Here is a 14,862-nt window from a genome sequence, read left to right as displayed (position 1 = left end):
CAAGATTATTTTCCATAGGATTTGAAACACAATCATTAAAAGCAGTCTTTTGAGTTCTGTCAGACAAATAGCTTCTAAACCATTCATATGCAGAACCCGAAATTCCAAAGCGCTTTATTTTTTCCAACAATAAGGGCCTAGAAATTGTCTCAAATGCGCGTTTAAGATCCAAAAATACAGCAATGATAGTATCTTTACGCTCCATGTTCTCTTTCCATTTGGCTAACACCAAGTTCAATGCGGTTTCACAAGAATGTCCTTCTCGATATCCTGATTGTTCTTGTATTAGCAAGTTATTACTATTCAAATATGTAACTAACTGGCCTTTGACAACAAGTTCTAATATTTTTTCTAATGTGTGCAACATGTTGATGGGACGAAACTCTTCGGCTTTAATCGTTCCAGCAACTTTTTGAATAGGAATCACAAGAGATTCCTTCCATACCTGCGGCACGTGCCCGGTTCTCAGTGATTCATTTATGAGGTCCAGCAGTTTGTGTCCAATGACATGAAAACAATCTTGTAGAACTCTAGCGTTAACGTTATCAACTCCAGCCGTTTTACCTAATGAAAAGCATATGTTTTTAAGTTCATCAATTGTAATTGGGCGAAAACACTCGAACCTACATCTACTATTGACTGGCTGTTTATTTTCATCGGGTTCATCAACCAAATCAATAGATTGATTGATTGATAAAACACTATCGATGAAATATCTATTGAAATTACAAGCAATTGTTTGTTCCGACTGTTCTATTGTGCCATTGAAAGTTATGGACCGCGGCTTGGAACAATTGGGTTTTAACAAAGATTTTAAAATTTTCCATAACTCCCTGCTGTTATTCTGATGCTGATCAATTTTCCTCTGAATATATTCACAACGTGTTGTTTTCAACGATTGTGAATATGTGTTCCGCGCGATCTTGTACCTATTCCAATTATTATGACTACGTCTTCGCAAAAATCTCTTGTACAATTTATCTCTTTTGCGTTTGAGACGCAACAGATCTAAATTGTACCAGCTGTTCGAGTTATTCAAAGATACAAATTTTTCTTCAATTAACTTATTGGTACTCGATTTCAGAACGTTCGTTAGAACAGCTGCTTTCTGATCTAAGTTCCCGGAAATTACTTGAAAATCCTCGTTTCTCGCAACAAGATTCGAAACAGCTTGTTTCGAATATTTCCTCCAACACTTTAATTTAACAAAATCATCAAGTCTATTAAAAGTTTCTACATTTATCACTAAAGTTTCATGATCGGTTACTTTCAAACAAGTATCTGTAACTGAGTTTACAGAGTCAACATTAGAATAAACATGATCAATTATAGTTCTACTGTGTCGGGAAATTCGCGTGTAATCGACAACCTTTTGTTTCAAATTATAAAACTCAGTCAGACGCTTCAAATGATTCGAATTGTCGTCACACCAATTGATATTAAAATCACCAGCTATTACATTCAGTTTACTTAAATCGACAAACATTTCAAACCAGTTCTCTAAAATTTCAATAAAACGCTGGTCACTTGAACTTGGCGAATGATATAAAACACCATAATTACCATTCTTCATGCCACGTACAACTGTAATGCCCAAGAACCAATTTCCTTCACAAGCCTCGTTCAATTGAAGCATGAAGTGAACCGATTCTTTGACATAAATAGCAACTCCGCCAGTGTGTCTTGAATGTGATAAACAAGCAGCGACTTTATATCCCGGAATGCTGTACTGATCGAATGCTTCATAGTCTACAATATGTGTTTCTGCTAATAATACCAAAAATGGACGTTTTTCTTCTACAATCGTACGTAGAGCTACGTAGTTTGTAGACAAACCAGCAATATTCAAATACAAAACATCTAATTGGTTCACATTACTACTGGAACTTGGTTGCTATTCATTGAAACGCAAGCCGCTTTTCTTTTGATCAAACAATTTCTTGTAGATCTTACACTCAGTACTAAATGCTGGATGATTGACGTCCAACTTCATATTACGCTCCCGGTTCATTTTAAACAATTAACGCATTTCAATACAGTTGACGTGCACTCAGAAGTTTTGTGACTATCGCTGCACTTAGAGCACGCAATGTGGTTTTTACATTCTGTACTCATGTGCCCGAATTCTCCACATTGGAAGCATCTCAAAACATTAATCGCGGGTTTAACAAGGCACCGATCAAACCTTACATTTACTTTTCTCGCGGTCAACAAACAACTATATGTATCCTTATCTACTTCAATCACGGCATTGAACTGCTTGTATTTGAAGCGAGGATTTTCGTAAACATTAATTACTCTCACATCATTAATAGCGATGTCTTCATTATGACTTTTGAGAAAGTCAATGAAGTCATCGGAGGAATATTATCGCTCATACCCAACACTTTTAATCTTGGCACCGATGTTGGGACAACAGCAGTATAGTTTTCACCCAATTCGTTTTGCATGCCATTTTCACTTCATCTATATTATAACCAGTTGCACACTCAACTATAATGGAGCCATCTTTCCCGTTCCTAAAGTTACTAATTTTGTGTACCTTTGGATCTAAGGTGTTATTCAAAAACTTTCGAGTATCATCACTACTCTGATCTGACTGCTTCGGTTTAACCACAATGACAGGACGAGTCTTACGATCTTTTGGCTTCACAATTTCAGGCACTTTACTAGTACTTTTTTTATTTCTTTTCTGACAACCGTAACGAATGGAGCATCGTCATCAAAAACATCGTCATTCGAATTAACTACAATATCATCCTTATTACTAATTTTCCGTTTTTACGCGCACTAGAAGATGATTCCGATTGAACCAATCTTGACGAGTCCTGCGTTTTTTCATTGCAGCTATTTTACCTTTATCCTCATTAATTTGAAAAAAAAAATGAGCTAGTCATAGATTCCATTTTTGTATTACCCAATGTTTCAAGTCCTTTTATTTAATCATTTACATTTTGGACAATTTTATCCATCCCGTACTTTAACGCGATGCCAATCTGAGGAGTAAGTTGATTTGGAATGTCAATAATAGATTCAGATAGAGAAGAAATATTCTTCATACCTTCTTCCATCATTTTGGCATCCAGAAGCAACTTACTCTGCTCGCCGCAATGCAGGCTGGACAGGCATTCGTCACACTTGAAAAACACATTAACGTTCTCCGTGATCAATCTTGCTGCTGCTTTGTTATCCACCGAGCTACAGTGCGCATGGCAATATCGCTCGCATTGGAAGCAGAGCAAGGGAAACGCGTTGATCGCTATCCCCACTTTGCATTTGTAGCACTCCATTGCTTATGCCTTTACACAGCAGTGGACGCGCTGCATGCAAATACACACAGAGAGACGATCGAAAAACAATAAAAAAAAATCAACCACAGCTGGCCCACGAATTAGCCTGTTCGGCTTTCGTTTATTGCCGCTGTGGCGAGAAATAAAACACAAAATAAACAGTAACAAGCTATGGAGATGATTTATCTCCTACTTATCCTGATATTATCCACTTATGGGCACACGTTAAAACAACTTTTCCCGCGGCACTTCACCAATTTCACACGAAATTAATACTAATTAACACAGCACGGCAAAAACAAACTACAATGTACGCCATCACCACCGTGTACAGTCAAGATCTTCGGATTAATCTCCGTAATGGAGGCAGTTATTGAAGAATAAACAAGTAGCGTGACCCTTTTTGGTATATGTTTGTATTCCAAGTAGTTCTTGTTGTTGTCGTGGGCTCCAGGTAGTCTACGAACTCCAGGTCGGTGGATCAACCTCCGTAACGGATGCAATTATTGAAGAATAACTGGGAAGGACGGAAGGTAGATGTTTTCCTCCAATACCTTTTCCGAACTTAATCTATCACATGTTGTGCATATGCATAATCAAGTTTCAGACATAGTAATTAATTTCCACTCCGGGTGGCTCAATACCCGGAACATAGGCATTTAACTTTGAATGTACTGAACTCGAAAGGCGATCTCTCTTCGCTTATGTGGTCGGGTTGGGATCTGACGACCAACTGGCACAATCTCACTCAACCCTACTTCATCGAGCGCCGTTGGTGATGAAGCAAGTGTGTAGGAGCCAGATAATACTAAATACTCATCCTACTTAGTTGGCATTGTACAAAAACATATATGAGAGAGTTGATTCTGAGAATGTATTGCGAGAGTTCGGCTACATGCCCGGTGCTGTGAATTTGGTTTCATCAGTACCCGCTAAGCTGCGGAGGACGACGGAGGTCCTTCGTAGCTTAGTAGGGAAAACACCTGTCTAGTGTACTGGTTTCGTGACCCCATCTTGGTATATGTTTGTATTTTAAGTAATTAATTGCATTGTCGTGGGCTCCGTAATGAAGGCAAGGCAAAATACGTGAATGGAATCCGTAGTTTTTTGTCGAAATTGGGTCGAAAACGTGATAAAATCGGGTTAGGCAAAATTAGGGGTAGACAAAATCTGGTAGTGACAAAATCGGGTCAACCTCATCTGAGTGAATGTACGCATTCCTAGTACAGCAGCCGTTCGATAACTGCAAAATGTTTACTTTTCAGTAATCGAATGCCGTTTGATAACTGCAACGCACTCTAGACGTCAAACGGTTGTTAATCGACGTCAGATGCAATAAAAGTGCATCTAAATGTGCAGCGCAATGCAGCTGTCATTGAGTCTGACATCGGTTTTAAGTTTAGCGGTCCGATAACTGTAAAACTGTTGCAACTATCTAATTGCAGTTAAAAAGCATTGCAGTTAAATGACTTGCAGTTATCGAACGTCTGCTGTAGTTTTTGTTTTTACCACGGTACTAGGTAGTCTATGAACTCCATATAGGAATGATCTGCAGATCAACCCACGAACGGAAGGTTATTTGTATATGTTTGCATTTCAAGTAGTTCAAGTTGTTGTCATTAGCTCTGGGCAGTTATTGAAGAATAAACAAGATGTGAAACCTCATCTTGATATATTAGCATTCCAAGTAGTTATTGTTGGTTCCAGGTAGTATAAAAACTTCATTCATATCACTAATATGAAGTTGTCTATTCTTTGGAAATGCAAAATGTAAATTAATTGGAACGATACAACTTCACGCCGAGAACGTGAGGGAAAAAACGGGCTAATATCGCAAAGATCATGTACCATATTTAAATTAGATTAAGGACACTCCTCACGGAATCCAAGTTTTAAAATGCTCGCGTTTTCGGGGGCACACCAATCGATACGGAGGCGGCGCACTACTGTCATTTTTGTTGATTTAGCTTTGCTGCGTTACAGCATGCGTGAAATAATAAAAATGACAGTTGTGCGTTGCTTCCGTATCGAGTGGTGTCCCATCGAAAACTTAGAAGTCTTACTCCATAAATTTATAGGATGACCATTAGCATATGCCATGAACGCATTTTATTCATGGGCCCCAAAGGCATGTACCAAATTTAAAACAGGCTGATATATCTCTGATGTAGATCCTAATGCCTTACTTCATGGTTTTCTTGGATGACCATGACCATTTGAAATGGGTGCATTATATTCTACGTACCATAAAGGAATGTATAACTATTCAAATAGGCCGAAAGAACTCTGGTTACGCGTGAAGTTCTTGAGGATTGTTCAAGTGTTCTCTTGGATACCCATGAACATATGCAATGAAAGCGGTATATTCTATGTACCTCAAAGGGCATATGTCACTTTTGAAACAATCCGAAAGGTATCTGGTTACGTGTGAAGATCCTAAGGCATATTCTAGCATTTTCTTGGAACATCATAAACATATGCAATGGACGTATTCTATTCTATGTACCACAAAGGGCATGTACCAGTTTTGAAACAATCTAAAAGATCTTTGGTTACGCGTGTAGATCTTAAGGCCTTTTCCAGGATTTTCTTGGATGACCATCAACATATGCAATGAAAGCGCTCTTTTCTATGTACCACAAAGGGCATGCACCACTTTTGAAACAATCTAAAAGATCTCTGGTTACGCGTGTAGACCTGAAGGCCTTTTCCAGGGTTTTCTTGGATGACCATGAACATATGCAATGAAGTAGCCAGAAGACTTATCCGAGAGATTTCTTCGATAGCGCAGAACATATGTAGTGATCACATTTGATTTCAAGATGCGCAAAGAGCATGTACCCTTTTGAGACAAGTCCATAGACCCATGGTTACGAGTGTAGACCTTAAGGACTTACTCCAGAGATTTCTTGGATGACTCGGAACATATACTGTGAACGCATTCTATGCTAAGTACCACAAAGAGCATGTACCGTATTTGAATATGCATAATAGGCCTTTGGTTACGCGAGTAGATCTTTAGGCTTTACTCCAGAGATTTCTCGGATGACTAAGACCTCATTTCATTGATTTTTGCATTACCCGAAGCATATACTGTGAACACGTTCAATTCTAAGAAGCGCAAAGAGCTTGTAGCATATTTGAAACTGGTTGAATGGCCTTTGGTTACGCGTGTAGACTCTTAAGCCTTACTTCAAAGATTTCTTGTATAACCATGGGCATAATCTGTAAACCTTGACAATGAGCAAAAAGTATATGAGTTTCTGTTTCCAAAACTATCAAAATTATCGAAATCGGTTGAAAATTGTTGAAGTTATGATAATATCAATTTATGGGAACACGGGTACCCTGTCGGCCATCCACGTGTGTTTTTTTTGTTGGCCGCATAAGGGTTAAAGTCATTTTTGGGGAAATGTTATTACCGGAAAAATGTTATTGTCGAGGATTTGCCATTTTTGAGGAAGTTGGGCAATTTGTTTTCGGAGCATTGTACAATGTCAAAGAACCTTGAATGAACAAAATAAGAGCGATTTTAAATTAAGTCGTTTTCTAAACAATACCCAACCCCAATAACCTCCCGAATTCAAAAATCCCTCCCAGCCTCTCTATAATAGGTTCCTTTGGTAGAGAATACGTGTTTACTAATTTGGCTTGAATTGACCCATGCTGATATACTAAACTGTCCGTTAAATAAATATACCCTCTCTCTCATGACACTCCTCTCCAGTCTGATATAGTCTTCTTTAGACAGAGAATATGGGTTCCAAATTTGGTGGACATCGGTAAATGGGTTCAAAAATTATGCTGAATTGATCGATAACTAAACAATACAGTCAAATTTCACTCGTTGGGCTATCTTTAGATGGGCTACGATTTAGTTGGGCGCCCGTTAGTTGGGCTGTAGCCCACTTAAAACGAAGGTGGACGTCAAATTATGACATCAACGGCAGTTTTTTTTTCTTTTTCGCAGTTGGCAGCTCTGAATTTCTATTGTATTCGCTGATTTGACAGATGACTGATTTGACAGATGACTAACTAACTAACGAAAGTCTTTCACTAGATGGGCTACGAGTTTAGCCCAACGAGCGAAAGTTGACTGTACCCTCTCTCACACCCTTCCCTCTTTTCAAATGGTCTACCCACATCCTTTTAAATTTTTTCCTTAGGACACACAATATTTGATACAAATTTCCACCATCGGTCATGGGGTTCAAGACTTGCATTGAGTTGATCGTTTGCTAAACAATACCCCTCCTCCCACACCCTCCTTTTTTACAAAGAGCATCCCTAATCACACTATCGTCGTCTCCTTAACATGAAGAATGTGTGTTCCAAATTTGGTTGAAATCGGCCAAGGGGTTTAGAAGTTACACTGAGTTGATCGATAACTAAGTAATACCCCTCCCCCTTTTCCAGAGAGCATCCGTAGCACACTATCGTTGTCTCCTTAAGATAAAGAATTTGTGTTCCAAATTTGATTGGAATCGGCCAAGGGGTTCAGAAGTTATGCTGGAACATACATACAAACATACAAACATTGATTTTTTTTTATATATAGATAGATTACTATTATGTAATAATAAATCTTATTTTTCAGGTGAATGAAATGAAGAAACAACGTGCAAAGCTGTACCAAGACCTACGTGACAACGTAACCAACGACGACATTACATCCCAACTGATAGCTTTGGAAGGAGGGTCTGATAGTAAGAAACGCATGCAAGAGTTGTTCAAGAAAGAACTTGCCAAGCACGACCAATTGGTTGCTCTCTTGGATGCCAATCTGAAAGCTCAAGCCAACATTTTGAAGGCGCTGACAGACATTTACGCTCGCTGCGCTCCAGTTATCAAATCGATCAGTGAAGCCAAGAATAAGCGAGAACAGTTTTTCTCATCGCTTCAGGGATCCTATGATGTGTATGAGGACTTACTTTCCAAAAGCGCTAAAGGGTTGGAGTTTTATAAAAAATTACAAGCAAATGTTCAGAAGTTGTATTCAAGAGTTAAGGCGGCTTGCGATGTTCAGGACGAAGAACGCAATCAAAAGCTCAAGTCTAGTAACCTTGCAAAAAAGGCTGAGTCCGCTCGGGAAAGTCCCAAGCCTAGCGGTGGGCCTAAATTAAAGGATTATCTGAAGTCAGGAAACATTAGTTTGGGATCTATCAAGGCTGCCGGTGTTGACACCAATTCAGCGGTTTACATCCCACCCGTGAGACCTACACCAGTGGGATCTGAAAGTACTGCTCCGGTTTCAAGTGCCGTCCCCGGTACATCTGGTTACTATCAGGACTCCTATGCAAACTATAATTATTATTCCCCTGCAAATAACGTTCCAACATCTTCGACTACAGATTACACACAGTACTATCAGCAACAACAGCAAATGTACGCTGGTCAGGCAATGCCTGCTGCAACATTCCAATCGAACACAATACCTTCAACGCAGGCACAACCTCATTCCACCGGTTACGTGAATCCAATCTATCAGAATCCAATGCCCGCATATTACAATAATCAGTACCCAGCATCCCAACCTTCGCCAGCACTGTCAACTAGCTCCAGTGAGGTCGGGTCAACTCAACAGTGGAATCAAACGACGCAACAGTTCGGTGCAATGAATCTGCAGCCACCAAGTTATCAACCGAACCCAAGTTTTCAAACGCCATCGGTCGATCCAAACGCTGCTGCCACCTCGGTTTATGCTCAAGTTCAAAGCTATCAAACCGACAATAGCTCCGCAAGTTCACCGTACAACGTTTACGGCCAAACGACTGGTACAAATCAAGCGACTACCGGTCATTACTATCAGCAACAGACGCAAACACCTCAACCGTACATTCAACCGACGCAACCCACTAATCAAGAAGTACAGAAAGTAAATCCCGATCCCACTAGTTCCTATTCGGCCTATCCTGGTTACACATACAACACTCAAACAGGAAATTATGATTACACTGGTTCAACCCAACAACAGACATCCTACGCGGGACAGTACAACTCAGTAACTGCTGCTACTACTACTACCGCCTCATCATCCACCACCACCAACTACTACCCAACCCAACCTTCCCCTTACGACTACAGCAGCAGTCAACAGCAGCCATCTCAAGCATCGACCTACCCGAGCCCGTACAGTAACACACTTCCCAGTCAACCTACTCCAACTCCCAACCCAACCGCCACAATGGAATCCACCGTTCCCACGGTCGGAGCCTATCCATATGGGACCAGCACAGCGGCTACCACCGGCTACGATTATAATCAACAACTCCAGCAACCGCAGATCGTACCACCCTCTGATATCAACAATACCCAACAGCCGCAACTCCAGCCGCAGTACTATTCCCAAGATCAAACGCAGAATCAGTACTATGGAAATGGAGGTGAGTGTACACAAATTCACGTTCTATTAAAATAAATATGTTTCATGAAATCGATAATTTGCAGAGTAGTTAGAGTAGTTAATGCTAAGAATATTCGTTTTAATTTATTTTTAGCCCAAGACCAATTCAAGCGTTGAAAAAGAAATGTTGAGACAAGTACTTCAATTTGAAACTATTTCCTAAATTCGAAAAGTTCTCAAATTTTTAGTTAATTTTAACGATTTTCCTTTCTACACATGAATGTCATAATAATGCAATGTACCTATTTGAAACAATGAGACCAACTATGTGAAGTAAAATAAAATATTATAGCCTGGTTATGTTTTTCATTACTTTAAAAGAAATTATTTTTTCGTATGGTCTGATATTGGTGACATTATCTGAATCTGTGTTTAATTCCAGGCTATGGCTATCAAAATACACAACCTACTAATACGCAATATCAACAGCCTGCATCTACGAACACGACTCCTGCTAATCAGTATTCGAACTACAGCATTCCGTCTCAAAGTGCGCCTCAAACAACCGCCGCTTACGACTATGGAGCTCATCCGATCTCAACACCCACCGATTCAATACAACATGCAAACTATCAGCACCCACCATCCGTTCAACAAACTTCCGTTGACCAACCAACTGTTGCAGTGCCTACACAATCTCAACCCCAAGCACCATCACAACCTCCCGCAGCTCCCATCACCAAAACTTCATCCAACCTTGATTTACTATCCGGAATTGACTTCACACCCGCCCCAGTAGAAGCTCCCGTCCTACAGCCCCAGACTTCGATCGCTGCTGCCGATGAAGACATAAAAAGCGAAATCCTCACACCCACCAAATCAGGACCATCTCCCGCGGTGGTCCTCCCCTCAGATCCGACTGATCCACCCGCCACGATCGATCGCAAACCCAGCGTCGACAATCTGTCGATCTGCTCGGACCTGAGCTCCATCGATCAGAACTTCGATTGGGAAAGTGCATCCCTGAGGGCGGTACGTGCCGTATCTCTGCCGGAGCCACCAACGACAGTGCCGACGTTGAGCTCCCGAACACACAGTCGCGTTAACAGTATGGTCGATAGTACCATTGTGACGGTACAGTCTGTACGAGACCCGTTCGAAGATCAGGCCACGCTGAAGTGGTTCCACAAAGAGGTTGAACGGCTGGAAAAGTTCATCGACAGTTTGAATGTGAAGACACTGAACGGAACCACACCCCTGGATGGCAAATGGAAGGAATTGCAGGATCTGCTGGTTTGTTAGGATTGGGTTTGAATATCACGGAGGAGGTAATTCACATAAGTTTTTTGTTTCGCTTAGGTAAAGGAAGAATCCAAAAGACAAATGAGCATAGCGCGACTTTTCCCAGAGAAAAATCGTTCAATTGATTGCGTGCCCTACGACCATGCTCGCGTAACGCTACCGACTGCCACGGACAATTATATCAATGCTGTTTTTGTGAAGGTTAGTAAGATTGAGTTATCAAGAATTGCCTACCATTAAGTTTAGTAAGGGATATATTAGCAGCACATCGCAATTGTATTTATGTATTGAAATTTTTGGCGAATTAGAATAAACAGGTATCTGGAATGGTATATGATATTTCCCGGTGAACTCTCCATAGAACTGTCTTTTTTATCCATTTATTAAATTTTTTAAAATTTCTTTGAATGCATCGGTTTATATTTGAACTCATCGTATAGAAGCTTTCTTTTTTTATCAGGGTCGGTCTCTTCAATGAGTCTCATGTTTCCGTAATTTTCTCTTATTCTTTAGAATTGAATACCTATAGATAAACAAAAAATGCTAAATGGTTCACCGCGAAATGTCATAGATATAAATGAATTCATCTGGAAACTCGTTATCGTTTCTGATTCGGTCATTTGCCTTACAATATCCTACTTTTCTTCATTTTCAATTTTACACAAATATCATAGTTTAACCAGGAGAAAACGTCGGTAAGTGATCCGATGTAGGCCAAACTTATGCTCTTTTTTATTATAGTTTTGCATTCACTTATTCTGGTATTTTTTTTTTGATCTACAACCTTGCTAATCTACTGCAATTTGTGCTGCTTAAATTTTCAGGACCTTGGATTCGGTTGTCCTCAAATGATTCTGGCGCAAACTCCCATGCAGAACACTGTCAATGACTTTTGGAACATGACTTGGTCACAAAAAGCCAACATCGTGGTTTGCCTTCACACTCCTGCCGAGGTTCGTTGCTGAAACAGTTCTATTCCTAAAACACCCCAACATTCTAACGATATCAATCTTCCAGATTCTCGATACGTTCTGGCCAACGGAACTAAACCAGGAGCTCAACTATGGCGACTTTTCTGCCACACTAATCAAACAGTTCGATCTGACGCACTGCATCGAGCGTTCGCTCCGGGTGACGATGCTCGGTTCGGACATCATCCACAGCGTCACACTGCTACAGAATAAACTCTGGCCTAAACAATCAGCTGAATATATTCTAGGAATTGCTGGCAACGTGATCGCGGCCCACCGGCAACAGAATCAGGAACCGAAACAGTTCAAGCCATTGATTGTGAACTGCTTGAATGGTTCGGATAGATCGAGCTTGTTGGCAGTGGCTGTTACGGCCATCTTGGCTACACAAATCAAGAAACCGATTCTAATAAGTAAGAGTTTGTTTTAATTTGTTTTCCGAATTAGTGGGTTGTAATCTGTTTATTAATTTAGATGTTGTGGACATTTGGTATCGTATATGCTGTCAGAGAAAAGGAGCTCTTCGTGATCCCAATCATATGCAGCTGTCCTATCAAATTGTATTGAATAACGGATACAGTATTCTCAATAAACGTAAGTTTTATAATTTCCATAATAAAATACCCAATTTAAACTTCATTTTTTTTCTATTTAGGAGGAATAATGACGTCGTATCAAATGAAAACGGTACAGGCCACAGCTATCGCCGAGAAAGAGGAAGCGATAAATGACCCATTTAAAGATTTGGATCCTCTTTGGAAGTTGAAATAATTTTTGAAATTGTTTCTGTTTTATATACACTGACTTGAGTTTATATTGCTTCAAAAAGTAATTTTTTTAAGACCTGCATGCCGAAATTCGAGTTAGAATTTATAGAATTTATGTGTAGAAACCACTGCTAGTTTATATATTCTCAAAATTATATTATTTATTATCTAGAGCTGATTATATAAATACCACCATTGTATCCTTGATATATCTAGGAACTTTTTTCAAATGGGCGTACATGATTCTGACCTTGATTTTTGGAACGGCGACTGTGCTCTTCAATAATACTATTTTGGTGAACTTATGTGCCTAACAGAAAGAATAGATTCCGATCTATCTGGTAGTAACGTTTGTTAAACGAAATATGCTGAATTGAGAGAATACTAACCGTTTCAAATTTCAAGGTCAAATACAGTTACGCCTATTTGAAAAAAGTTCCTAGATATGATTATCTTGAAACACCCTTTAGCTAGGTACGGAAGCATAGATCGGGAAGATGATTTTGGTCGTGCAGAAAAGAACTGATGTTTTGAATATTTATATCTTCGTTTAGCGACACCGTTAAATGGCAATAATAAAATACTGATGATCTGTTATCCAATAATTTTTTGTTTGTTTTTGCACCTGTCTACTGTCTGTCCTCTGTAGCCCTTTACTACTTACTACATTCTACTCTCATTGGGCTAAGAGGCCGTTTACAATTAATGTTACGCTGTAAGTGGAGGAATGGGGTCAGATCAAGCGTTACGGTTCATACACATTCAAAATGGGGCAAATGTTAGACCAACCTTAAATAAAATAAAAAATCGAATAATCAAATAGAATTTTTTAACGGGAAAGGTCACCCAATAAACCATGAAGCTATATATGCTTGTAAATAAAACAGCCATTAAAGATGACTTAAAGTTGCATTTTTTGCGACCGAAATAGTGTTTCATTATATTCGAGATTATATTGACATGTTGAAATTAATCATAAGTAATGCATTGCTGCATTCGTAATGCTGAAGTAGTGTGTCGTTGCCTGACAGTTGATAAATAAATGCATCTTTACATCGATACAACTAATGCAATTAGCATTTAGTATGCTGATGTGTGATTGATTACATGCATGATTGCTCGGTGGTTACTTGGGCAATTGAATCAGGTATTGGGTGCAGCACTGCAGCAGCCATCGTTCACACCGCAAAAAACAGCTGTCTGCGGTTGGCCGGGCATGTATCCAGAATGTCGGGCAATAACTCGATGAAAATGGTAATCGATAGCGACTCGATGTGCGCAGCGAACGTATTGGATCGAATGGGTGGAAGATGACTTGCGGGCCCTTCAGGTTGGGTCCATAACCCGCATATTGAATGTAGCCACAGGCGCAGGCCTCTGCTATCCATCCATTCAGCTTTCATCCGAGACGCACAATTAACACCAGTTGTATAGAAGTTCCTATTCTACTCACCTTTGCTATCCTTGCAAATGTTCGGCCGACAATGTCCATGTCCGTGTCCGCGAAACAAATAAATTGACTGGATCGGTTGAAAATCGTACCCCGGCTGTTATACCCTACTCTCCCCATGCCACCTTCTAGCACAATGTTGAACAACAGGCACGAAAGTCCGATTCGAACGAACTGGATTGTTCGCTTTGTTCGAAATCTTTACACAGTTTTGCACACCATACACACCAAATTTGTTCGAGAATCGGATAATGAAAAAATACGGACTGATTTTACGGCGACGACTCTTAGCGCGAAACAACGTACTCGAATTGGAACCTGGAATGTTTTAACTCTAGCCCAGCAGGGTAAATTGGCACAACTTACCAATGAAGCACGCCTCATGAAGCTTGAGATCATGGGACTGAGTGAAGTCCGTTGGCCAAACTTTGGAGAACACAGAACGCCACCGGGACAAGTTCTGCTATACTCTGGTTTACGAGGTGATATGGCATCGCGGATTTGGCTTCCTACTAAGCGCTCAGGCACACTCTGCGCTTATGAAGTGGGAACCTATAAGTGAAAGGATAATCGTTGGAGAGAGAGCCGCATCAACCGGGGACGCTCAACTCACGAAGCTTAAGAGGGGCGATGATGATTGCAATGATGTCTGTGAAAGACGCGAATGGTCAGTTATTGATCGACCCAACTGACCAACTGAAACGCTGGTTCGAGCACTTCGAACAGCTTTCTCAAGTGT

The 14,862-nt window shown here is 40.2% G+C and overlaps 1 protein-coding gene across 1 annotated transcript in view; it reads left to right on the top strand.

The window, feature by feature from the left end:
* The window catches only part of LOC134226694 (tyrosine-protein phosphatase non-receptor type 23), a 57,794-nt gene extending 44,916 nt beyond the window's left edge, over window positions 1–12,878 (top strand). Inside the window, exons 3-9 of the mRNA XM_062707641.1 lie at window positions 7,888–9,673; window positions 10,076–10,926; window positions 10,993–11,136; window positions 11,760–11,888; window positions 11,953–12,319; window positions 12,381–12,500; window positions 12,562–12,878. Of these exons, the coding sequence (XP_062563625.1) occupies window positions 7,888–9,673; window positions 10,076–10,926; window positions 10,993–11,136; window positions 11,760–11,888; window positions 11,953–12,319; window positions 12,381–12,500; window positions 12,562–12,677 (3,513 nt within the window). The 3' untranslated portion in view covers window positions 12,678–12,878. The remainder of the gene's footprint in view (window positions 1–7,887; window positions 9,674–10,075; window positions 10,927–10,992; window positions 11,137–11,759; window positions 11,889–11,952; window positions 12,320–12,380; window positions 12,501–12,561) is intronic.
* Window positions 12,879–14,862: the final 1,984 nt, after the last annotated feature.

The sequence above is a fragment of the Armigeres subalbatus genome, chromosome 3 (genome assembly GCF_024139115.2).
Source record: "Armigeres subalbatus isolate Guangzhou_Male chromosome 3, GZ_Asu_2, whole genome shotgun sequence".
NCBI classification, from domain to species: Eukaryota; Metazoa; Arthropoda; class Insecta; order Diptera; family Culicidae; genus Armigeres; species Armigeres subalbatus.
The sequence above is the reverse complement of the archived record's forward strand: the minus strand, read 5'-3'. Positions and strand labels throughout refer to the sequence as shown.